A 27,490-nucleotide genomic window follows, 5' to 3' on the forward strand; every position below is an offset into this window, starting at 1 on the left:
TAGGAACCGTTCACGTTCCAAGTGTAGCCCCAATACGCGTTACCTTTGATTTGTCATTCAGGCTGTTCATCAGCACGCGGTGCCTCCCTCCCAGCCCAGGGCAGGAGAATGCTTCTGAGCCCTCTGTTGTGTCAGTGTGAGTACTTGTGACCACTTGTTCTGGCCAATGAATGTGAACAGAGGTGTCACTTCCTAAAGAAAACCCAGAGTCAAAGCTTCTTCTCGGTGTCCATTTCCTCTCCGGCCACGGTGATCGATGTGTGTGAGACCGTTCCATCAGCCTCAACTCTGAATAAAGAGCACAATGCTGCACAGAAGAGATACAAGGTAAGCAAAAAACAAACAAACAAAAACAAACCAAAAAAAAAAAGTGTTATTTCAAATTACTGAACTTTGGGGACTGTTTGTTATGGCAACAAAACATCCCTGGCACTCTAGGCCTAATTGAAATGTTATTCTTTCATAGAAAAGAAATGTTGGGGCACTGAGCATCTTGGCAAATGTTACTCTAATCCAAAACAGAAGAAAGTTGGACTCTATTACACGATAGCATGCATATGATTTGTAGATACACAGGTTACTGACAGACACTTACTAAAGCTGATTTTCCTCTAACCTGGCCCTAGCAAAACTGCTCAAAGCCATTAGATCATCTGCAATCTTCAAAATCTCGTAGAAAAACAAAGTTATCTGACTTTAACCCATTTGTCAAAATCATTTGCAAGGTCACATTTCCAAGACCAAGTCTATTAATCAAACAAGGCTTCATTCTGAGGTACCAAACAAATTAACTAGCTGTTAAGTCATTGAAGAGGGCCAGGCTGACCCAGGAAGAGATGATTCAAATAAAAAGGGGCGCATCCAAGCATAAACAGAATTAGAGAACCCTAACTAAGCCGAAAGGCCCGCTGTAGCCTCTCACTTCTGAGAGAGTGAAGGACGAGCCCAGTTTTTGCATATGCATAGTAAGAAAAATTTCAAATACCCCATATCTGATTGATTTCCTTTATGTAAAAACCTTAGGGGGTGTTTTGGGGGCTCTGGAATGCATATTTGCGCATTGTGTTCAAATGGGGACTCATAAACTTGATCACGGTAGTATACCTACAACAGGCACAGTTTCCCCCCTTTGAAACAGTGTAACTCTAGAAGGTTTCCTTCCTCACTGAGGGAAAAGAAGTACTTGAGTTTCTCGTTTAAGTAAAGAAAAAAACTGTCGTTTTCCACTTTCTTTGAACTGATGAGTCAGGGAGGGATGGATGATGTCATGTGTTAGCCTGCAATCCCTGATGTGGTTCCCTCAGCTCCCTCAAGCTCCCAACTCAGCCCCATCCTGTTGCTGTGGCAGACAGGGCTCCCTGGGTTCCATCCTTTCTCCTTTGGCTTCTTCCCAGCCACAGGCTTGCAGCCTGGCTAACAGGGGATAAAACAGGAAGTCTGACGGCTTCAGCCGGCTGCGGGACCCCTAGTGTTTTCCCACTCTGCGTCCTGGCCTGGTTCCCCAGAAGTACAAACACACGCACAGAGCCCCATTGTTGCCGCCTTCCCGGCCCACTGATCCTAATATGGAATGCAGCAGGAAGCCCACGATTTCCTGACGCTCGGCAAGCCGGAGGAAGCGAGGGGGGAAACTCGGTTTAAAAGCCTTGCTCGCCTCCATGTTAGCTGTGTGGTGGAAAACCAGGCAGGAGTTATCCAAATCCCACCGTGTCATCAGCCAGGCTGGGGATGGGGAGGGCAGAGTGAGACTCTTCACAGGCTGCTGGAATTTCTAGACTGCCAGGAAGTCCCGGGAAGTCTGTGCAAATGAGAGTGCCTTAACTCCAGCCACTGGGGGAAAGGCACAGACTTTTGTCATCCCTCCTGCCAAGAGTGTGCTACCTTTCTCTTCCAGCATGGTGAGCGGCGGGGCTTGTGTGTGTCGGGGCCGTGCCTGGGCGAGCCAGCCCAGCCACCGTCAGGCCGCCTGAGCTCCGGTCCCACCGCTCCATGCGCTGCAGAAGCCCCAGCAGCAGCAGCAGCAGCTGGAGCCGCCAACATGAGCTGCAGAGAGGGGACTGACAGCAGCTGCGGCTGCGGTGGGCGCGACGAGAACAGGATCCTCAAGTGCGTGGTGGTCGGGGACGGCGCCGTGGGGAAGACCTGCCTGCTGATGAGCTATGCCAACGACGCCTTCCCGGAGGAGTACGTGCCCACTGTGTTTGACCACTATGCAGGTAGGGAAAAAGCGGGGACCAACTTGATCTAGATGAGCGGTGGGCATGGGGGCACACGTTCAGAGGGGCCTGGCTTACCCCGAAAGTCAGAGCCAGATGTGGGCCTGGCAGGTACCTGGTTAACTCAGCCAAGAAGAGTGCTAGGATCCTGGGGAGAACCTGTGCATGAATTTACATGGCACTGCCTTCCCCGCTTGAAACAAACGTGTAATCCTGGAAAATATCCCCCAGACCTCGGGGCCAGAAATTGTTCTCAACATTTGTGTCTAAACTTTCCTAAACTTTTCACGATGATCTTTTTTTTTAAGTGTAGTGTAATTGCATAAATTTCCATTTAAAAAAAAATCACGACTAGACACGTGGGAAGAATGCTCTACTCTCTACGCGTTATCTACTCCTTCATGCTAGTCATAAACGAAAATGCTAAGAAAACCGACCACTAAAACATTCTCCTTTTTTTCTGGATTACTTGGGGCTTAAATTTTGTACTTTCTCTCTTCTGGGGTGCTAGGTGAGGGAAAGGTATCCCAAGCTTTTAAATATTGAATGGGGAAGTTGAGTAAAAGATTGCTAGGTTTTTAAGAGTAAAAAAATTCAAATGCAAATAAAGTCACTTCCGAGTATGCCCTGAGAAGACAAATTTGAGTATGAACTATTTTAAACCATGTTCCCATGCTGTGGTCACCACTTAATTCTTTCAGGGGACTTTGAGCTTTTGAGTGTTTGAAAGCTTGTGGGAGTTCGGTCAGCAGCCTGCCTTGTTTCCCATCTTGGCTGTGACCGGTAAGCTTTCCGTATGGGAACGGATGTGTTTCTCTCCGCTCACTGTGGCCTCAGTTTTACAACATTTTCTGAACATCACGATCACCAGTGAGTTATCAGGGATCTGGGGTCTGGTGGAAGGAAAACTCCTCTCTCTTCACCTTAGCTCGAGATCAGGATCAGTATGAAGGAAGCGGCCCACAGGAAGCCAGCCTGAGTCTGCTCTGTGACCATTTGAAATCCTCCCTCCAGAGGAAGTAGCCGCTTCTCCAGAGCATCATAGTCACCCCCATCATCTCTTCCTTTTAAGTGCGTGTATTTGCAACAGTGGTATACAGTGGTCAGGGGAGAAATTCACTGCCGGGGAGGGGAGTCCATTTCCTAACAGATTTTTTATATTTGTAGAAATTCCCTGCAAATTCTAACACCAAATCTTCTGGGCTTTTCTGAAAATGTACTGGCTATGGCCAGGGAAGAACTTTTTAATGAGAATGGGACAAAGATAAAAACAGACGTTTATCTTGAGAGGGGGAAATGTAAAATATAGGGCTATGTACCTTGAGGGGGGGACTCTAATTCTGGTCCTGAAAATATTGTAGCAGAAGTTATTTTCTCCTGTGTCTTCTTGATGCTAGAAAGGAAAGTGGACAGTACTTTATTTCTGGAGCTTTCTGATCAAAGATGGAACTGAAAATCTACTAAAGGAAAGGCTTCTAATGCCTGGGAAATTATGTCTCCAGATATCCATCCCTTGGGTGAGCCAATTACATACAGTCTTTCTTGTTGGCAAGAAAGACAAAACCATCTTTGGAAATGAAGTTAGCCTATTAAGGAAAAAAAAAAAAGCTAGAGGTCAAACCAGCTAGACTTTGCTAGTGTTGAGTTATTTTATATTTCAGTTATATGCACAATGACTAAGTGTTTGATCACCAAAACCTCTCAAAGCAGTTTTAATATTTGGGTTTTCATGAACTAAACTGGATTATTTTAGTTCCCAAGGAATCCCCTAGACACAAAGCGGTTCTTTGCAGACATTCCTGAATACAGTCACCTTGGTTTATGCTATGTACTTCTTTCATATAGGATCGTCTCATGTGCTAGCCATGTGGTTAAAAGGGAAAGAAAGGTGTGAACCACACTCACACCAGAGACTCACAAGTGCTGACCTCCATCCCAAAGACTCCACCCTGCTCATTCTTGCTCTGGCTGTGCATCAGCCTGTAGGTGGCCACCGGGGAGCAAATCAACTCTAAAATACAAGCAAAGGCCCCCTTCCCCATCTGGATTCAGTTTTCAGTCCCCTGGGTCCTACTGACCCACTCTGATATGGCAACAGGAAACACAGATGCTGTGTCTTTAGAAAAGTGGCCTTGAAGTCAAGGACAGCTTGTCTCTTGAAGGTGGCTCACTAATGATGGTCCATCTGGGAGAGTATGCATGTAGGGGTAAGGACAGTGTACAGCCATACCACATGATCCAGTTCTAATACTGTGTTTTTCATTACTCTGTGGCCTTGAGAAAGCTACTTACCCTCTCTGTGCATCCGTTCATAATGGTAATAACGGGGACAATAAAGGTATTTGAATCATCTTTGGAAGCAAAATGAATTCATGTGTGTAAAGTTCTTAGTGCCCAACACACAATGTGGGGTCAGGCATCATATCAAAGTCTGTGCACACCATGATGAAATCCAATGAAAATGTTATTAAAAGATAAGAACTACAACGGGGGGGAATGTGATTCCAAAAGTATGCTGTCATAAGAGGAGAGGGCGGGATAGAGCGTATTATTATCCTTATAAAATAGCTACCGTGGAGTGGAGAACTGACAGCCCTGCCTGGCTACAGTAGGAAATGGGATGTTAACTTAAGAGGTGAAACACCAGCTTCGCATAAGTAATGTCAGAAGACAGAAAAAGCTGGGGGGGGGGGAGTTGAAGTTTTATTACTCCTAATTTATTTACCTGTCCTTCCAAACTACCAGACTCCGAAAGCACACCAACTCTAGGTGGCTTCCCTGAACTTCCTGAGGAGGGTTCCTTGATCTGTGTCCAGTCCACCTCTCGAAATGTGTTTACCTTTCTAGGGCACAGCCTGCGCCATCCCATCATGATTTATGAGTTTGCTTACGGCCACCCCCAACCGGCTCTGTGCTGTGACTCTCCTTAAAGGAAGGTCATCCCTCTTCGCGTCCAGCCAGTGTCTCACTCTGTAGAGGCTTTGATGGTTCCGGACTCGCCTTAAAACACATTCTTAGCTTGGTTTCTGGAATATCTCTTCCTGTTTCTGTTCTACACCCCAGGAACTCTCTCTACCTCTTCTGCGCCTCCCCCATCGCCCAAGGGCTGAGTGGTACAGTAGTTCAGTGGTCAGTCCCTTGGTTCCCTTCTCTAGTTAGCCGCAGGACCCAGGTGCTGGAATTTGGTTTCACAGCTTACGTCGACATTGATAGACTACCAATTTCATATTTATATCTGTCCCTGCCAAGCCTCAGAGCACTCGTCTATGCAACTGCCCCACTCTGTTTATATATCTAACGGACATCTCCAGCCGATGTTTTCTTTCTGATTTTCCCATCTGCTCTTCCACCTCCCTTCTGCTCCACAGAAGATCACCACTGGTTTCTTCTGCCTAGTGGCTGAGTGTTGTGGATATCGCTCTATATAAATAAAGCACTGATTGGCCAGTGACCAGGCAGGAAGTATAGGCGGGACAAGGAGAGAGGAGAATTGAGGAAGGAGGAAGGCAAGGGAGACCGGCTAGAGCCACCGCCAAGACAAGGAAGATGTAAAGTACCGGTAAGCCACGAGCCACGTGGCAAAGTAAAGATTAATAGAAATGGGCTGAATATAAGAGTGAGAGCTAGACAATGATAGGCCTGAGCTAATGGCCAAGCAGTTTAAATAATGTAAGAGTCTGTGTGTTTATTTTATAAGTGGACTCCAAGACTGGCGGGACTTGGTGGTGGGAGCTGGAGAAAAATTCTCCAGCTACAGCTGAGAACAAACACCAGGGTAATCTGTGACTCCTTTGAAAACCATCCTCCTCCATTCAACCATCAGTCACTATCCCTTGTCCCTGCAAATGAGCCCGGCCTTCACAACGCACCAAGAACCAAACCTGGCCACCTGCCACCACCCGATTGCCTTTTCTCCTATCCATACCACCATCAACTCCCTGCTTCAAAACCTGTCCCCTACATGTCTCCACCCAGCTGTGGGGGGGACCATCCACAATCTCAGCCCCTCGGTCCCTTCCTTCCACGCCCACACTCTTCCTTTGTACAAGTACAAAGGTTGTGTACAAGGTGCTGTATGACTTTGTCCCTCTTGTCTTCTAACCCTGCTATAGCTACAGTAGCCTTCTTGCTGTTTCTTCTGGAAGATTCCTTGAATACCCGGCATTCACTCTTACCCTGCCCTGACACCACACCCCTCATCTGACCTAGCATTGATTGGCCACAAGATTTAATCCATGTGTCTGGGCCTGTGTGCTCACAAAAACCCACACTCGCACATGCACATGTGCAAACACACATATACACACGTGGCTCTGACCTCTTATTCTGCGATAACTTCCTTTGTCAGATTTAACACCACACGGCATTGTATGTTTGCTGACTATTGTCTTAGTTAGGGTTTCTATTGCTGTCAAGAGACACCATGACCACAGCAACTCTGATAAAGGAAAAACATTTCATTGGGGTAGCTTGCATTTTCAGAAGTTTAGTCCATTACCATCACGGCAGGATATAGTGACGTGCAGGCAGACATGGTGCTGGAGAGGTAGCTGAGAGTTCTACATCTTGAGCAGGCAACAGGAAGTGGTCTCAGGTACTGGGTGGTATCTTGAATATACATGAGACCACAAAGTCCACCCCCACAGTGTCGCACTTCCTCCAGAAAGACCACACCTACTCCACCAAGGTCACATCTCCTAATAGTGCCACTCCCCTTGGGGGCCATTTTCTTTCAAACCACTACAACCGTCCTCAGGTTCTCAAAACAGAGCCTGGCACTTATTAGACTCTCAGTAGATAATCTTTGAGTGAACTAAATCTAAGCATCTTAGTCTCTCCAATATTTGAGTCATCCCTGGTCCACTAAAACTTTGGTGAATAGGGCTAAAGGCAGAGTCCTGTGGTAGAAGTCTTCCCTACCATGCACAAGCCCTGGTTTTGATCCCAAGTACTGGAGAAAATAAAACTCTCTGACAAATACATAAAGAAATTGCTGGTCCAATATACATTTAAGAATGAACATACAAAACTATCTTTAGGTATATTCTATCTTGTGGCTTTTTTTAACATTTTAGATAATCATCTCTGCTCTAATAGCTATGATATAGTAATAATTGTCTTGACCTTGGTGGACAGTGTAACAACTACCAAATAATGTCACCCTCCAATGTGTAAATGTCACTTGATTTCCTCCATCTGAATTACACTCAAAAGCTAGGCTAACTTTGGTATAGCCCACTCAAATAGTTGTACTTCTTATAAATGGAGCATGTTCAAAAATAACTCAAGTTTCACTGAGGGTTAGGACTGCAGAGCAGGGGCAACAGGATAAAGGTAGAAAGGGTCAATGCTGTTTGCTATGAGGCTGCCTAATAAAGAACCCCTGGGCCTCGCCTCCTAAGCCATCCAAGGGTGTCTTAAAATGCCCTCATAGCCTCTGGGCTGTCGAGTTTAGCATACAACAAGAACATATCTTTCCACTCTTTAGTCTTGTGACCAACCCCTTACTGATAAAAATATTCCCATCCATTAACATTTTACATGGCCTATGGCATCAGAATAAGACTTCCATCTGAGTTTGGTTGGGTTGTGTGCTATGTTGGGTAGTGTATGTGGTTTGTCGGATGAGGTATGTGGTTGTGTGAAATAAGCCAACTGCAGCTGAAGCACGTGTCCACACGCCTCCACTTCACCATTTCCATCATGCTCTGTCCCTATCTTCCCACCTAGGGCTCTCTCATCAGAAGCCAATCCATTTGGGAAGTCATTTTAAGCCAGTGCTCACAAACCCAGGCCGCCTGTGCAGGAAGTTAACACAATTCATGGAAAAGAGGAAAATCCAGTTATTCTATCAGCCGTGTAAGATACAACAGGAAGTTGGTTCCACAGAGAACTGAAAGCTGGTTCTAACTTTTTCCGTCAAATTGAATGACAGTTGGCCCAAGGTAGGCTCAGAGGCAGCCATAACAGCTAGAACAGTGGATGGAACTGATCAACTGAATAAAAACAAAGTGTCAGCCCTACATGTAGTTTCTATAGGGGCTAGGGATGTAGCGCCACGGTAGAGCGCTTGTCTATCAGAAATAAGCTTCTGAGTTTGATCCAGACACCATAAAAATAAAGACTTGTAACCTAATTCTGTCTATATGGGAAAATACATTCAGTAGTATCTCTTTTGTTCTTTATGAAAACACTTACAGGCGCCCTAAAGAAAGAATGGTTCATTCCTTGGAAATGGCAAGAAAACAAACCTAAAGCAGCTTTCAAGAGATTATGAAATAAATCAACAGGTTTTTTTTTTTTTTTAGATAAGCAGCTGAAATTTATTTTACAAAAGAAAACTATCTTCTGACTTTAGCACAGCCATTTTATCCTGTAGTTAGTTCTTCTGGTGACCAGCCCCCTCCTAAAACTCTCTAGGGACCCTGCCAAGTGTCCCCTCATTAGCATAAACTCAGTAAAGGTTGGAAGAGGTCACTATAGATAACAAAACATGTTCCTGTCTTTCTAAAGGTTTTAAAAATCTCTACACAGACCAACTGGGCAAAATTCAAATACATCTTTGACTTCACCCCAAATTACTTACGGATTCCTTTGAACACCCTTTCTTATTAAGTCATGGACACATGGGGCCTCTCACCAGTTTTCTGATGCCAGAAAACTCCACCTAGGATAGGGACCAAATGGCACCACTAACGTCAACCTCAGGCTGCACAGGGGAGGCCATTAAGTCATTCCACAGAAGGGTACTGACTTCTCAAGCAGAAAACTAGGCCCTTCACGTGCAGCACAAGCCCTCCTGGACATGGACCCTGCTTTCAGTGGGCTTGGAAAGCAGCTGGAAAGGCTGGTACAAACGAATTGCTACTTTCTGTTTGCTGGGTTTTCGGCAGACCATAGCAGGCTGGGAAGCCACTCTGAGGACAATAAAAAAGTCCTTTGCAAAGGAGCACCAGGGAGGAGACTGGAGATTAGAGGGTGGCTGGGTTTTGGTTTTGTTTGTTTGTTTATTTATTTATTTATTTGTGTGCTGGAGGGTTGGAGGCAAGTGCAGACACATTCCAGGCACGTGTGCCATTGCACATAGGAATCATGGGGTTCTTACCCTCAGACGAAAGTATACATGGTAGTTGCGATGGAGAAGACAAGAATGGGCTGATCGAATGTGTTGATCACTTGGTCCCTCCTGACACAATGAGTGGCACTCAGATAATCTAAAGCTGTCAATATTCCATCTCCTCTAGCCCATCGTCAAGCAGTACAACACGTATGTAATACCTTCTTCCGGACTCGGGGCTGCCTTACCCAAGGTGCAATAACAGAAATCACGCATGTGTGTCTTTCCCACAGTCCACACTGAGACAGGAGACCAGCTCTCTCAGAGAAGCCTGGAGTGGAAATTGCACCCAGAACACCAAACTCTACTGCAGAGTCAGCAAACTGTGGGAGCAGGCAAGAAAGAAAAGGTTGAATTTGTGACCAGTATAACATTAGAAACACCGGCTCCCGGCTTGAAACCTGCATCTGTCATCCATGGTAGTCCTACATACCAGCATTTGCCAGCAACACACCAAGGGCAGCAGCCGAGCCAGGCTCAGGTGGGCAGGCTCCCTTCCAGCAGGCTCCTGGCTCTACACAGCTGGGCTCCCTTTACTGTGCAGGCCAGGAAATGCTTCCCAAATATGATCACATGACTGCCCACTGAAGCTGGGGTAGATTCTGCAGCATCGTTCATCTCTCCTTCTTGAGTGGTCAATAGCAAACAAGTCTGAGGTGGCTCCAGACATTGGCTGTCTCTGTTTCTGACTATGTTGCCTTCTTCTTCAAAGGCAGGGTGACAGTGGGAAGCAAGCATGAAACACCTCAGGATGATGGGAACAAAACCACAGAGAACCTGGCTCGTGTGTCGGTCTTGAGCACAAGCTCCAAGTGTTGGTCTTGAGCACAAGCTCCAAGTTGTGGAGATCCCAATCTCTCTGCAAAGAGGCAGACTCTCATCTGGCCTACAGATTTATTTTCCCACATATACATCCATGACACCTTTTAGGGTAGTTAACAGAGACCAAATACTTTACAGAGTCAGGATAGATCCCACCATTAATTCAATGTGGTCCAACTCCAAGTCCCAGAGTATCCTGGCACTCCTGGAACACTCTAAAATCCACCTACTTCTTATCTGTGCCCAGATCTGACAAAAGAAAAGGATGTGGCTCATGTGCGGTCTCTTAGTGTACCAGGCTTTTTCTTTTTGGGGGGCCGGAGGGCACCAACCAGCTCCCAAATCATGACACAGAGACTTATTAGTTATAAATGCTTGGCCTTAGCTTAGGCTCATTTCTGGCTAGCTCTTTCGACTTAAGTTAACCTGTTTCTCTTTATCTACCTTTTGCCTTGGGGCTTTTTACCTTTCTTCCTTTCTGTATGTCTTACTTTCCTGTTGTCTCTATGTCTGGCTGGCTGGCTGGCAGCTGCCTGGCTTCTGGCCCCAGGCATGTCCTCCTCTTTCTCCTCATTCTCTTCTCTTTCTCTTCCTCTCCCTCTCGTTCTTTTTCTTCCAAGCCAAGATTTCTCCTCCTATTTATTCACCCCACCTATCCCTCTCCTGCTATTAGCTATTCAGCTTTTAGTAGACCAATCAGGTGCCTTAGGCAGGCAAGGTGAAACAAATGCAACACATCTTTACATAATTAAAACACATCCTTACATCATTAAACAAATGCAGCATAAACGAGTGTAACACACCTTTAGACAGTTAAGGTAATATTCTGCAGCGTAAACAGACGTTACACATCTTTACATAGATAAATATTCCACAACAACTTAGGATTTGTCCAGGTTCACAACGCAGCCACGGTATTCATTCCCAGTCACACTGTCAGTTTCATTTATGCCTCTCCAGGCAGAATGGTAGCATTAATAATAAAGCTGAAATGACACTGGAATGTGTGACCACAGCAAGAAGAGCCATATTCTAATATCATCAGTGTTATGATTCAGGCACATTCAAAGTATCTTCATACATTAATCCATGCCTCTTCACAGTCACCCTACGAGATGCTACCATTTTCTCCATTTTGATAATAAAAGTTAAGCATTGTTTAAAGGTTAAATTGCTTATCAAAGAGTAAGGGGACATGATGGAATAGTAAGCAGTATTAGTCAACAGATAGGTTAGTGATATTAACCAAAAGCCACCGTTAGTTAAGGTGTGCTATGCTAAGCTACAACAGCAAATAGACACAAATGTTAACTTGTGGCAGGGGATCCTTTGGTGCTGTTACATTCCTGGTCCAGTGTTCAAGTCAGGAGAGATGCTTTCCTCCACGCAATAGCCTAACACCTCAAGATGCTGCCATTCTGTGACCTTGACGCACCCTAGGATCCCTTAGCTGTCGACATCTCAATGAGGAAGAGAATGAGGCAGCTTGAATGGAAATATTTAGAGACATGTCCTGGAAGTGACAGATGTCATTTCCTGTCATTCTCCATAGAAGATGATGTAGTCACATGCCACCCGCAGTCTAGGGGAGGCTTGGGAAAAGCCTGCCTCTGTGCCCAGAACAAAGAAGAACATTTTGGTTGAAATGAGCAACCTCTTCCTGCTTCTTTCCAGCCACCAAATACTTTAACACACTTTTCCTCACACATAAAGCAAACTTAACCTTTTCCCCAGATAGCCCACCCGGAGTCCCCTGTGTCATACCACCACACCAAGGTCCAGCATCAAGAGGTGATTCATAGCCCTCTCAATACGACTCACACATGGTTCCTCATGGTCCAAAAAAAGCCAATTCTCTAACCTGGTTTTCTAACCATCTCTGCTACCATGGTAGAACAGAATCAGGGTGTCCAAAATATTCAACCCCTTTTCAGAAGGAGGAGAAGGGAGACAAAAATAGAATAATGGAACCCTAGTGAAAATCACAAGGAAGTCCCCCAGCACCAGCTGTAAGGAAGGGCCTTAGGATGACCCTGATACTGTTGGTAAGAAAAACTTTGAGAATTATTCTTAGTTTCCCTGGCCTGGGGTTCCAGAAGGTTCTTCTTCCTTCTCTATCATCCCTCATGACCCACATCTAAACTGAGCCTTGTGGAATATGACTTTTGGGGGGGGGTAGCAGAAATGTCTCAGCTGACTTTTTGACTATCCTCTGGGATGCTCATTTGAGAGTTTAGAAGCATGAACATATTAAATGCCAAGGTTTCTGGTTATTTCCTGAACGGGTCATCATGTCAGGACCAAAGAATGTCTTCCCTGGACAGTCTCATGAAGTATGTTGTATCGTGTGCTTCCTTGGTTCTCAAACAAGCAATAGATTCTGGGACTGTGTAAGGTAGCTTAGACAGGAGTGTGACACTCAGACCCTATCCAACGTTCAGAGACAGTTCTGATTTAGTAAAAGCTCCATGAACATCTGCTGCTCAGATTCTTTTTCTTAATACTTCCTCATGGATTGGGGCACCCATGGCAGGGTGTTCATGTGGAGGTCAGAAGACAACTTTCCTAATCAGTTCTCTCCTTCCACCTTGAGGATCCCAGGGATCAAACTCAGGCCATCGCGGGGCTGAGCCATCTTCCAGGTCAACATTCTTTTTAAACTGTATCTTCTATCTGTGGGGCCCAGAAATAATGAAACTTGTTAACTCTATGAGGTCTTTAACGTGTTTTCTATAAATCTCTGATTTTTAAAAATAATATATATTAAGGTTCTGTGTGCGTGCGTATGTATGTGTGTGTGTGTGTGTGTGTGTGTGTACAGATGCACGTGTGTGTGTGTGTGTGTGTGTGTGTGTGTGTGTGTGCATATATATGTGGAGGTCAAAAGGCAAACTCCTCTGTCATCTTCAGGCATCATTCACCTTGTTTATTGAGACAGAGTCTCTCTCTGGGTCCTGGTGCTCACTGGTCAGGCTAGCCTGGCTGGCCATCAAGCTCCGAAGTCCCTCCTGTCTCTCCCTCCTCAGCACTGGATTCCAAGAGCATGCCACCACACCTGTCTTTTCAGGTGGGTGCTGATGACGGAACTCAGGTCCCGTGCATGCTCAGCTAGCGCTTACCATCTGGGCCACCTCCCCAACCTACTGGTTTTCCTTTGCTGAACTCAGGTCCCGTGCATGCTCAGCTAGCGCTTACCATCTGGGCCACCTCCCCAACCTACTGGTTTTCCTTTGCTTGAAGTGTCTTGCTGTGTAAAGGACACAGGAAAGCACAGGAGCTCAAGGACCAGCTAGCCTGCCCAGGCAACAAGAGCAAGAGCCTCTGCCTCAAAACAAGATGGAGGGTGAGGACAGATACCCAAGGTTATCCCCAGACCCCTACATATGCCTCCACACACACTACACACCATGCATGAACACAAACAGCACACACACACACACACACACACACACACACACACACACACGCAAAGATTCTTATAAAACACACAAAAATATGGGTCCATGCCAAGGCTGTGAAACTAGGAAATGGAACTGTGAACATGAATTTCTATAAGCAGTCTAGGCATTAGACAATACCTGTGAAACCCCTGTGTTGTACTTCAAAACCATTGAAACATCACACGCTCAGAATTGAACTTTATGCTCAACTAATGTCATTTTCATGTGCGACCACGCATGTGCATGCATGTGTTTCTGTGTGTGTACATCCGTGTGAGGGAGCGGGCTAAGGTTACAGGCATGCACCACCATACCTGCTTTCAGTGTGAGTTCTGGGGATCTGAACTCAGGTCCTCAAGTTTATACAGCAGGCATTTCATCAGCAGCCACCGCCCTAGTCCCTCAAGCTTATCCAATTTATCAAGTTCAGTAAACCTTTCTTTATACTAATGGAGATGCCTATAAATCAAGCCAGAAGGAACAATTTCATAATCAACCATCAATCAGTCAATAAAGCAATTTACAAACAGATACACATATAATTTTCTGGCTTGGGAGTTTCTATCAGATCGTGTGAAATACAAGGGGCTTTTGGAGTCTCTCGGAAACAGCTAGAAAACTCCTAAATCATGATCTTGAAAGAGAGAACTATACCCAAGGCTGAGACAGAGAGAGACCCTCACACAGAAAGATCACAGATGGGCAGAGAGAGACCTTGCGAAAGGAAGCCTAGAAAACTCTGAGGCTGGGAGGAGAGACTGGGAGGAGTCAGAACCCGGCCAACCTGGGCATGCTATGTGCCAGCTGCTGGGAAAACTGGCACTTGGGCACCATCTCCAAAGCTGCCCAACCATGGATTCTTTTCCCTGAGCCTGCTGCTATAGACCAAATCAGTAGGAGGACTGTGGGGCCTTGGGGGAGGATCGAGGGGAGCTGGGGAACTCCTCCTCCTGTGGGAAGCAGTAAGGGAAAGCGCCTGGGTCCTGGGGTGGTTCGGGTGCAGCTCTGTCTGGGAAGGATTATTGTTGCTCCATGTCCATGCAGCCCTGTGATTATGAAATGAACAGTAAACATCTGTTTTCTCCGCTGCAAAGCCTGCTGTTCTGCTTCATGCTTTGACCCAGCATTTGGGGGAAGGAGGGTGGAAATCCTCCTCCAGAACTGTTTTTTTCTGAGTCCAAAAGTCCTCCCAATAAGCTAGCGTCTGCCTGAGAGAGAGCATGTAAATTGTGGGAAAGGCCAGAGTTCTCTTACTGGAACTCCCTGTCCTTATCAGGACAGTCCAGTTGACAGGCAACCCTGCTGAGGCAACCAAGCCTTCCCCCTGCAGCCTCTCAGGCTCTCTTAATGCAAGTCGGTGGATCAGTCCTCAAAGTGTGTTCTCTTTTGTGGTTGTTTTGTTTTCCTTTTTGTTGTTTTTCAAGACAGGGTTTCTCTGTGTAGCAACCCTGGCTGTCCTGGAACTTACGTTGTAGACCAGGCTGGCCTCGAACTCACAGAGATCCGAGTGCCTCTGGCTCCCTGAGTGCTGGGATTAAAGGCGTGCGCCACCGCCTGGCTCTCCAAGTGTAATCTTATGGCTGGAGAACAATGTGTGGCCCAAGCAGAAGACTCGGCGGACAAAACAGGCAGTTGTGGCCCCAGTTCATTAATCAAATACTGAGTTGGTAATACTGAGTAGCAGAGTCTTCCCTGTGTGTCGAGCCCTGCGTCGCCCTTACTGTCTTGTCCGAATGTCATCTTAGGTGGTAGGTGTCCTTCGTCTGAGGGCAAGGGAACAGGAGCTCAAAGGGACATCGTTCATCCCACATCGGGTGGCTAGGAAGTGGCAGAAGTGAGATGCGGCTCTCTCCTATGGTTACTTCCTCAGCAAGGCCACACCCCCTGGATTAGGTTGTGTTGACCTGTTGGTTTACTCCTGGGCATTTTATATTACTTATTCCTTTAATCCTGTTAAGATGCTCCCTTCCTAGAAGACATACCTGCAGAAGGCTAGGTTCTTTCTATTTTGTGTGTTCCTATGTTCCCAGCGCCTGTCATGAACCTGCAGCAGCTACCCAGACACCTATCTTGAGTGAGTGAATGAGTGAGTGAGTGACAGCCAAGAGTTCCACGGCGGTCCTAACCATTGCACTTCCCTTAATGCACCGCCCTGTGTGGACCATCAGGACAGTTTTCTATACTGAACTTACCATCCCACACCCTGAGAGGATAGACGCTAAGTATCGTGAGCACACAAAGAATGGCCTTGTTTAAAACTTTTTTTAAATTAGTTCGGAGCAGGGGCGGTATGTTTTATTCTGATCAGATTTCAAAGCTGTGAGTTCTGCGTGCTTTAACTAGGCATGTGGTGGTTTTCCTAGCTGTCTTAAGGGCTTGTTTTTAGCTGTTTTTCTGCTGCTATGTACTAGAAGCAAAAGGGGGGGGCGGGGACGACTCAGTTTGTTAAAGAATGTGGTGTATAACTTTTCTTTCAAATCACGAGGCTAATTAAGAGGAAAAAAATAATAGGCAAGTCAGCTCCTGAATGTTCAGCACGGATAAACCTCCTAAGAATTATGAGTGACACTTAGAAAATGCAGCTACTCATTTGCTAAAAGTATAGCAATTTGCAGCCGGTGTGCTCGCAAGACGTGCAATGGATCCGTTCATCTGCACTAATCACAGGGCACTTTGCACTTGTCAAAGCAGGAGCTGTGAAGAGAAAGGAGGCTGTGCTCTGGCCTCTGGACTCCCGCCCTCTGCTTATGCTGGCTTAGCTCACATTAAGAGCCCTAAATGCTTCTTTGCGCAAGCAAAATGAATTCCATGTGATATTTGCAATAGTTCAAGCTGGTAAATAAGAGCCCTAAGAATTTTCCAGAGTAAACATGTTTTACTTTTCAAAAGAGACCGAGAGTGGGTGCTAGCCTGTTGAGTGTCCATGTCGGGCTTCGCTTCAGAGAATCTGCTCCATTATTCCACTTGTCTACCCGTCATAAAGCTCACATCAGAATCCTTCTTTTTGATAAGCCACATCTCTCGGGCTGTAGATCAGAGTTCCTTACTCTCCCTTGAGGTCAGTGGAAATCGAGAAAAACCTCATTATCACCCTCAGAATGACGGCTCTTCGTGTCCTTGAAGACCAGGAAAAATCCATCCTTGTTATCATGAAACACCTCAGCTAATTTTTTCCAGTTCCCTTCATATCTGATATTCTTTCTCCCTTTTTGATGAGCAGCATCTCATGAATTTACTCAGGTCAATCACAACAATATGCACTTCAGACACACAGCCAGCACAGAATAGTTTTACAATTTTTTTGGCAAGAATAAGTGAAGGGACCCCAAGACCAAGTTCTCAGCACAAAGTAGATTTATTTGCCCCAGAGGGACAAAGGGCATGGAATAAGAGACAAAGATGGGAGATAGGGGACAAGGGAGAGGGGGAAGGGGACAAGGGAGATGGGGCAGGGTTGTTTGTCCCAGAGAGGGGGGACAAAGAACTGTCTCTGGATAGAGAGGAGACAGAATGGCACGTAGGAAAATGGCAGTTTATAAATGGAAAAGGGGAAAACTCGTGTTACGATGAGGTGTTTAATTTTGATTGGACATGTTAATTAAGTGAGCCAAAGGGGGCTTTTGATTGCTGACTTCAGTACTTTGAAAGCTGGACCTTGGAAGTCAGCCTCAGGAGGAGGAAGTGGCCAAATAAGAGACTAGACCTTGGTGGCGAGCTTTAGGAATGTAATCTAATGGTTTTTAGCAAAGAAGAGGGAATAGGGGGAGGGCAAGGCCTGCCAGAGCCGTGTCTGTCATGCTCAGGCCACTTAGAGTCCTTTCAATAAGTATCTTGCGACATGGTTAGGTACAGCCCTAACAGTATGGATTAGCCTTAACCATCATCATCATCATCATCATCATCATCATCATCATCATCATATGTATAGGGTGTTTTGCCTGAATGTATGTCTGTGCACCATGTACATACTTAGTGCACACAGAGGCCAAGAGGACATTCCCCTGGAACTGGAGTTACATACAGTAGTGAGTGCTGGTAATCAAACCCAAGTCCTCTGGAAGAACAGTGCCCTTAACTACTCAGCCATCTCTCCACAGCCCCTAAATAATCTTTTAGACCACACTTCTTGTTTGCTTTTGTCCCTTGCCACTCAGATTTTTTCAGTCAAGTTGACAAATGCAGAGAGCTGAGGTCATCGACATGAGAGCAGCTTCCTTTCCAACATTCTAACAACTAGCCGTGCAATAATCCCAATTTATCTACATTAGAAGGTCATGTTAAGGCTTTCAAAAGACAAGATTTAGTCAGATCTTAAAATTCATGTAATTTTGAGCTCCCCCTAGCAATTCAAGCAGCCATATAGGGCATGCCGAAGAGAATACTTGATCGCAGTGCCCTAAGTTGGTGTTAAAGAAGACATCTTGGTTGCTCTGGTTACCATGAGTCTCTCAAATCTCATTTTAACAGATTTTACAAGGACTCAGTACATAATATATATAGACTGTGGTGGCTAATATTGATTGTCAATTTGGCAGGATCTAAAAATCATTGAGGAGACAGTCTCTGAACATGCCTGTGAGAGATCATCTAGGTTATGTTCATTAAAGTAGGAAGACCCATGTTAGCTGTGATTCCGTGGGCCAGGCTCCTGGAATGAATAAAAAGGGAGAAAGAAAGCTGAGGACTGGCATTTGTGGCTCTTGTTTCCTGAGTGCGGATACATGTGACCAGTTGTGTCAGGCTCCTACCTCAAGGACTTCTCCGCCATGATGGACTGCACTTTCCAATGATGAGCCAAAGTAAACCCTCTCCCCCTTAAGCTATTTTCGTCAGGACACTTTAGCATAGAGACAGAAAAAGTAACAAGACGTGTCTAAATACGTACTACTGACAGGTCACAAGGCAGCCTCACATTTCATATGCTGCGTATCTAAATCAATACCCTAAAATCTTTTTAAGGGTAGTTAGTGCACATTAGACAAACATCCTACTCAGCAATTTCAATATTTACTCCAAACTGAATTCTAGTTTCACAAAATGTATTCTGTACCTGGGTGTGTTGTGTGAAGACTTTTCCTAGGGAGATGCAACACTCTCATCTACTCACTCCAGACAGGAAGCCCGTGACAGACCAAAGTATAGATACCACCAAGTCCAACTTGGTGAACCAATGAGCTTTATTGGAGTCACTTACAGGAGCAGAAATGACTCAAGGACAGCCACATCACCAAAGCCCACCCTGGCACTGGAGATAGCTCACAAAAGCTGGGAACCTGAGGCTCACTGCATAGCCCGAAGGCAGCTCAACCAATTGGAGAGTGTCCTTTCCAAGTGACTCTGACCATCTCCCAGGCAACTTGGATGGTTTCTGTTTCTTCCAGGAAGCTGGTCTAGTCTGACTCTTCTTTGCAACTTGGCTAGTCTGAGAATGACTCTCAGCAGTCTTTATTGCTTACTCTGGCAGGGAGGAGCCTAGTGAATCTGATCAGTTTCAGGGACTTCCTGCAGATATTTTGAGTTGTTTGCCTACCTGCTTAAAGAGCTTCTCTGAAGGATGAACTGTCCCAATCTTGGAGGAAACTTATTCAACACTCTACCCCTTCTTCTGCAGTAATCTCTGAGCTTTGGAGGAGGAGATTATAGATGTCCACCTATGGCTAAGAATTAGACCACTATGCCACAGCATCACCGTGCCTTTGCAGTCATTTATTCTCCAGAGCATCACCAGAGGTTATGAGTTGAGGATGATAACAATGGTGGTCTATAGGTGTAAACATACATTTAGAAGGCAGCCTGAACAGGTACATCATATCCATGTAGTAAAACCATGCCTGGCTCTGTTCCCAGTGTGGCCTTGAACTCACAAAGATCCAGATGGATCTCTGCCTCCCAAATGATAGGCTTAAGGGTGTATGCCACCACTGTCTAGCCTCTATGTCTAATCTAGTGGCTGGCTCTGTCCTCTGATCCCCAGATAAGTTTTATTTGTTAGAGCATAAATAAAATATCACCACACCTGGGCTTAGTAGAGTTGTAAGGTAGGTGGAAGTACCATTGTTCCTGGTTGTCTCTCCAAAGCCTTTCCAAATCTGCAAAACTCTCAGAGGTCAGTATTATGTCAACTATATAACAAAACCCTCTCCAGAGGATGTGCAGGGCAAGGCAACATTCTGAACCACCATCCCATAACAAACAGTGAGGTTACAAAGATAATCTTGGTGAAGCACCCTAAAACTCTTCTGTCACCTGTTCTCAGCAAGTGTCAGGTGACCCCAGAAGTTTACAACTAAGAAGACATTAAAGTCAAACATAAGCAAGGCCTAATACAGCGTGGAAAGGCTCCGTCCCTTGGTGCCAGTTGCTTTCTCCACAGACCACGGTTAGGTACAGAGCATGGATAGGAGGTGTTAATTTAGTTCCCCACACTCTTTGGTCATTCTCTCTGAGACATTAACTTTCCATACCCCAGAGCTCTTCCATGGAGCCTCCCTCTATTTCTCCACATCTGATAAATTCAGTGGGCCTGACTTAATCCATTCAGACCTACTCAGGACCAAGGGGGACCATGGCCCTATTCTCCCCTGATGTACCTGTTGGTTCCTTGGGTCAGAGTGGCCCTGGATTGGCACTGTGCCCACAGCTGCAGCTGTTGCCTCTTCATCCACCATACCTGGCTGTGGGAAAATTCCAGCCTGGCTAAACCATCTCCAATCCCAAGATAACCTTTCCTGAAGAGAAAGGTACCTCCTTAGTCTCGATGATATAAACAAAACCTGGGACATCCACCAAAGACCATGAGTCATTTTGGACCCTACTTCACCGTCAACTAACTTTAGGAGAAGTAATACTCACCCAGAGGCAAGTCCTTGAATGATTTCCAAAATGCAAATGGATGTTCAAGTGTTAGCTCTTACACTCACAGAGGAAGTGTAGGAGGAGGCTGGAGCACAGATCTATGGATGCACACAGCTCTTTATGGGGCTGCACAATTGGAGGAAACCTATTTTATTTGCTTTCCTCATTACGAGGAACTGACCAGAGTTTTCCTGTAGGGTGTCATCACTGCCTCAGTTTCCCCAGCTCTTCCCATCTCATGAACACTTTAGAAACCTGTTTCCTGAGAAATGAGGAAGAGAATTCTGCTGCACTTGGCTCCAGTTTCAAAGCCCAGATCTGGGTACTCCCACAAGTCCTGCAATAATTCAGGGCCAAGAGGAGCATAAAACAAAGCATTCTGCAGACGGGAAGGATCTGCCCACAGAACGACCCCATTTCTCCCCGAAAAGGGCTGACAGAACCACAAAGCTGTTGCCATGTATCTTTTTCTTTCCAGATTGTCACCTTCACTTTCAAATAAAGTGTCTGAGTCAAAGGACTTCATGGATACGTTTTTCTCTGCACAGTTTGCTGTGGTTTTGAGACCGGCTCTTCTTTTAAGGCTGTGACCAGCAGTCTTCGGTCCTGGGCTTCCAGAGAGCTAGGATCACAAATGTGCACTGGCATGCCTATGCCTGGGTTGGTCTTGAACTAATGATCCTCCTGCCTCAGCACTGTGCCTCTGGAACACTGGGATTAGGATTGTAGGTGTGCACCATCACACTTTGTTTTTTCATGGTCCCTGAAACCAATAATCTGCTAACCCTAAAAAAGTCATACTTGTTTGCTCTCATTGAGTCTTTTAGTTTGTCCTTACTCCATCTTTTCATTTGTTTGGTTTTGGATTTTGTTTTGTTTTTCGAGACAGGGTTTCCTCTGTGTAGCCGTGACTGTCCTGGAACTCTATAGACAAAGCTGGCCTCAAACTCACAGAGATCCACCTGCCTCTGGCTCCAGAGTGCTGGGATTAAAGGTGCGCACCACCACCGCCCAGCGTTACTCCATCATCAAAAGCATGCTCTTCCACTCCTCCCTTGAAAGTTTCGGAACTTTCCAGTTTGTGCACAAAGACTTTTCCTCTCCTCTACTGTGCCTCTTCCTGGTGAGTTCACACAATTAAGAATTCCTCTGCTAAGAAAAAGATAGACAGAGATATATAAACAGGTATATTCACTTGAAAAGCAGCTCCAGATATGTCAAATTTCATGCTAATGCCATTTAAATTTTATCAAGGAAAAGGGGACTCACGACATATTTTAATGGTTTATGTGAGGATGATGGAAATTCTGTTATGGAAATGACACCGTGATGTGAGGGGAATGAGAAACACATTTCTTTATATGTGAATTAATCAGTGCTTCAGGAGAAACAGCATGACTCTATCCTGGAGCAATGTCTATCAAACGTATAGAAAGAGGAAACAAAGCAAAATATGTTCTCTGTGACTATTCCAGGACAGAGTTCTTCCAGTCTCATACCCATGTCACTTTGCCCACTAAATCCTTTAGGTGGCACTCATGCCTGAAACTCCAGCACTCAGGGGGTAGAGGTAGGAGGATCCTTAAGGCCTGCCTGGGCTACAGAGGAAGAAAAAACATCCCGCCTAGGAAACAAGATTCTGGTTGTCCTCCGAAGAAAGACATTGGGGTTGTTGGAACCCCAGTCTCCCTGCCCAAGAGAAGTACTTCAGAAGCAGGATCTGCCTGGAGGCCCTGGTCTATTAGACAGTGGGAACTGAGGATGAGAGGCAGGTGTTCCCATAAAACACCCAAGGGTTCTCTGAAACATAAGAGATGACCATTTCAACTTCCAAATTCCTCCCTCCTTCATACATATTATCCTTCAGTAGCTAAATGTAGTTTCAAAAGTAAAACAAATACTTAACTCCCAAACTATGTCTGAAAATTTACATTGATGTACTGGGACTCTTGACATGGCAAGATTCCCCCCAGTTTCCTTTGCCCCCTTCTCAGCGGCTGCTCAGCTACATGTCACTCTCCTCACATAGTGGCTTTTATGCCCTCTGAAGGCTACCTCTCCAAAGCTCTTTCCCCAGCCACACATGAGCTTGTCTTAGGTGCTTGGAAACATCTTTGCTGTTCTTCTGTTGTCATCTTTTCAGGGGCAAATGGGGTCATTCTGCATTGATTATATTTCTGACACCAGAAGAGTGTCAATAAAGAATATAGCACCTTTTCTAGGATTAGGAAAATAGCAGATGTCCTATTGAAAAATGTGTTATGCAGATCCCATAGACATGTCCAGGAAGATCATCTTGCTCTCAGAAATGATGGAGCCAAGTATGGCAACATGCCCCTAAACTACAAGCCTGGCTACTCAAGAGGCTGAGGCAGGAGAATGGCTTAATCTCTTAAGTTTTAAATCAGCCTGGTCAATATAGTTCAAAAATAAGTCTTGATATAGAACTAGAGATTGAAAGAATTAACAGGTTCAAAAACGGCATTGGTATATAGTTTCTAAAATGGTGGTGGTCTCTCCCTTCAGAGAGTCTGACGCTGATGTGAGTGCGTTGAGTTCATGATGAAAGCGGCCTGTTCTTATGTTGACTATGTGTCTCAAGAGCGCAAAGGCAGAAGGAAGCACATGGACATTGAGTTCACCTTAGGGTTGTCATCCTGGTGTTTCAGGCACAAATCATCAGCATTCTTCCATTCAGGGGAGCTCTTCCTTCAGAAACGAAGGTCAACCACCTGGACCATTGGTTCTGGCAGGATCTACTGACCTTCCCATCATCCTTAAGGCCCCACCCATCCAATGAACCTCTGTCATTGACAAACAGCCAATCATCAGTGTTGTAGCTAACATTTCCTCTCATCTCCACCCAACCTCTGCATGTGTGTGTGATGTGGTTAGAGATTATCCTACTCTTCTATCGTCTCAAATGGTCTACAAAGGTGCCCCAGGGAAGGGTCACATTTAGTAAGCTGATTATTGCCAGTCTCTCCCCACAAAAAAAATTCAATTTCCCCTATCTTTTCTTGTTTTTTGTTTTGTTTTTGTTTTTTCATTTTTCAAGACAAGGTTTTTCTGTGTAGCCCTGGCTGTCCTGGAACTCACACTGTAGTCCAGGTTGGCCTTGAACTCACAAAGATCCACCTGCCTCTGCCTCCTGAGTGATGGAATTAAAGGTGTGCGCCACCACCACCCAGCACCCTATCTTTTCTTTACAAGGAGATGACTATGTGCAAAGTTGAATAGAAAAGGTATAAAAGAAATGAAACTGTCTGACAGCTCATTTGTATTCAATATGAATACCCCGACCATGAACTTTTAGGACACCCAAGTAAATGCAATTCAATTCATTGTTGTTCCTCATTGAGTATGAGTGTGTGTGTGTGTGTGTGTGTGTGTGTGTGTGTGTGTGTGTGTGTGTAAGGGGGAGGGGAGGGAGAGAGAGAAGGAAGAAGGAATCAGAAACACGGAGAGAGACTGAGACCTGAAAGACAGAGAGGAAGGAGCTATATAACTCTTTTAGTGCAACAATGAACTATATTAGCATGTTCTTCAATCATGGACAATATCCCTGCAAGCACTGCCTTTTCAGATTAGGACTCTCCTTAAAAGGAGACTGCAGTGTGTTTTAATTTTTTAAGAAAGGGTGTTGTTCATAAAAGCTCTTTAAAAGTTTGTATAATCATTTTCATAGTCCAACCCCAAGAGCCTCTAAAAATATTCTGTTGAGCTTATTTATTATGATAACTCTCTCTAGCACAGTTCTGCATTGAAATTGGGCATCTAGGAAGTTACCTATCTCCCTTGACAACATAGGGCCACAGGAGTCACCAGACAACTTATCTGTGTTAGCCAACTGCCCCCAAGAAATCACAAATTCCATAATGTGCATGAAAGTGTTGGGTGTGCTGCAAAGCACCACAGAATGTTATTGTTTCTTATTAGCAATAAATCACTTTAGTTATTAAATGTGCCAGAAGCATGGAATGGTATAATGTGTAATTAACTACAAGCTACAGCCAAATCATGAAACTGAAGGCACCCTCTTCCCTAAAACTACATATCATGTCTAAGACCATAGTTCGTCTTATGTGTTCTTTCATAAATGTCTAAGCAATATGGACATAGACCAGAAGGTCACTCCTACAATGCCACCACTTTTACAACATTCTTGCTCCTTTTATGGGTAGAAATACCTCGGAGCTGTTGGCATTATCTCAGAAGCAGGAGAGGAGGGAATCTCCAGAGTAAATGTCACCCAGCCTCAGCACAAACAATCGTTTCTAATCAGGCATGTAAATCCATTTTTATGACCTTACAAAGACTCACAATAAGAACATTTGGATATTAAAGCACTCTATTCTAAAGACATGATTCTAATTGTACTGTTTACTGCTGATACTATCCCGAAAGCATTTTTCTGCCTGGTGGCAGATTTGGGGACTGGGTATGTAGCTCAGCAGCACAGTGACTGACTAGCATGTGCAAGGCCCTGAGTGTGAGCCTCAGCACCTCAGAAAAAGAGGAAAAAAGAAAAACAAAACTCTAGGCTAACTCTCTTGCAAATCCACAGAGTGTTTGTAGAGCAGTATCCCTACCCCTACCCCTTATCTGTGAAGGACATTCTAAGACTCAGTGGGTGCCTAAAAGTACAGATAGTACCAACCCCATAAAATCTATGCCTCTTTCAATAAATACACACCTATGATAACGTTTAACTTGTTAAACTAGGCACAGTGGGGGAGTAATAATGGAGCAGTAGTAACAATATTGGCAAATAAAGTGATGTGCTATGGTCCCTCTTTCTTCTTCTCTTTCTGTAACTATCTTGTCGCGGGGGACTCATCCTGGATGACTTAAGACAAGCAATACCTTTGTGATAAAATGAGATAAAATCAGTGGCATGGGCATCATGACAGTGTTAGGCCATGATTTAAGGGTTACAAAGCACTGAAATCTCATGAGAGTCAACCTCACACTGAAATGACTACTGAGAAATTTATGAGAGGGTAGCATATACAACATGGACACATGTTCCTTGAAGACTGACCTGAACTGTACCCAAAAGTGTCATGGGGTTCAGAGGCTGGGGGTCAGTATGAGGATCTCAAAATGAGGGTGTGGGATAATACTGAACACTAACTTCAGAAGTCATAGAGTGAGCCAAGTATTGGCTCCTGCCGCACACCTGGAGTCCTTGCACTTAGGAAGCAGAGGCAGGAAGATCAAGAGTTTAGAGCCAACCTGACCTACCTAGTAAGTCCCAGCCTGCTCTGGGCTCTAAAGTGAGATCCTGTCTCAAAAAAAAAAAATGGATGGATGGATGGATGGATGGATTGATGGATGGATTCTAGGAATAGGTAGGTAGGTAGATAGATAGATAGATAGATAGATAGATAGATAGATAGATAGATAGATAGACAGACAGATAATGGATGGATGAAAAATGCTTGGATTCTAGGAGTGAGGGACACATCTATAAGAGAAAAGAACTTTATTTAACACAAAGGATGTCCAGAAAAGAGATTAATCTCTCAGATAGCTACAGCTTCCATAGACCTGGGGAGAATGATTCAGAAAAGACATTTGCTGGAATATGTAGGTCTCTGTAACAACTGCAGAATAAGCCTTTTTATTATTATTAAAGGGACCAGCCTGGATTTCCATGCTAGCCCCTTCTTGATGACCGGTTATTAATAGTAGCTGGTACAGAGAACATTGCATCTCTGAATGCAATGGCCAATTTTGAAAAGAAACTGCCACACACCCAATCAAAGGTGTCAGAAGTAAATGGGAACTGAGCAGCAAGATGGCTGAGTGGGTGGAGGTGCCTGTCCCCAAGCCTGACAACCTGAGTTCTGTCCCTAAGACCCACTTGATGGAAGGAGAGAAGCAGCTCCTGTAAGTTGTCCTGACCTCCTCCCTTACATCCCCGCCCACATACACACAAACACCAAATTAAATAAACAAATGTAAAATTTTAATTCACAACTGAACAAAACACAGCTGTTGCTTAAATGCATTACCTGATGAGGCTTCTTCTCAAGAGCAGTAAGACCACTGGGGAATGAATATTGGGAATAATTAGTTTGGTAGCACTTAGGAAAACTTAGTGGAAAAGCCTCTGCTGTGACAAAGGGTCACAAAGCAAAGCAGAAGAAGTCAAAGCAGAAATGACAAGATGACTGGGAAAGATGCGGCGCTGGCTACCAGAGCCAGGGAAGAAGTGGACAAAAAAAAAAAAAAAAAAAAAAGCCATCAGGAAAGTGAAGATCCAACTGGAGACACCACAGAAGCAAAAAAACAAAAATAAAAACCTGTAAAAACACAGAAGTGGTATAACCTGAAGATATTTTTAAAATATAAATAAACATTTTGAGAGGAGTACAGAGAAGATTGTATGTGCAATAACATATGAGTGCATATATACTATATAAAAATATAGAGAATAGAAAAAGGACAACATATAAGTAACTGGACTTCCCACAATAACTTGTTTTAACTAATAAAGGAAAAATGACATGGAGAAACAAAAATTATACTATTCAAGAACAAAAGCCCAGAATGAATGAAGAGAGCTTACATTTTTTTAACAATAATTGATCTGAAACCATTAACACTGACATGACTCCTAAAATTTTAAAGAGTGACAGTGTCCAGTGAGCAGACCAAAAGGACCGATCACTTCATGGGGGAGGGGTGAATGTGTGTCCTAAGGTTTCTCCACAGTGCTGAAGGTAATGGAGATAACATCCAAAGATAACCAAAGAGAGGAAGTATTTTCCAACATGTTTCAAGCCAACTCAATAAGCCCTTCAAGTGAGGGTGATAGGCATGCAAGGCACTGTGACAGAATTAAGACCAATCATAACTGTTTCCTTAATAAATACAAAGCATTTAAATTGACTATTTAAAAAGAACTTACTTATTAAGAAACAAAGAAAAACCCAGTTTCGTTATGTATATATAAGACATACACAAGACCAAGTCATTGGAAACTATTTTATAGTGACAAGAAAGGCTATATGAGTGCTGTAATATCAAAC

The 27,490-nt window shown here is 44.7% G+C and overlaps 1 protein-coding gene across 1 annotated transcript in view; it reads left to right on the forward strand.

The window, feature by feature from the left end:
• The first annotated feature begins 1,814 nt into the window (after window positions 1-1,814).
• Window positions 1,815-27,490, forward strand: part of Rhoj (ras homolog family member J) — an 85,704-nt gene continuing 60,028 nt past the window's right edge. The window contains exon 1 of the mRNA XM_059279538.1: window positions 1,815-2,216. Within this exon, the coding sequence (XP_059135521.1) occupies window positions 2,039-2,216 (178 nt within the window). The 5' untranslated portion in view covers window positions 1,815-2,038. The remainder of the gene's footprint in view (window positions 2,217-27,490) is intronic.

This window comes from Peromyscus eremicus, chromosome 14 (genome assembly GCF_949786415.1).
Source record: "Peromyscus eremicus chromosome 14, PerEre_H2_v1, whole genome shotgun sequence".
Classification (NCBI taxonomy): Eukaryota; Metazoa; Chordata; class Mammalia; order Rodentia; family Cricetidae; genus Peromyscus; species Peromyscus eremicus.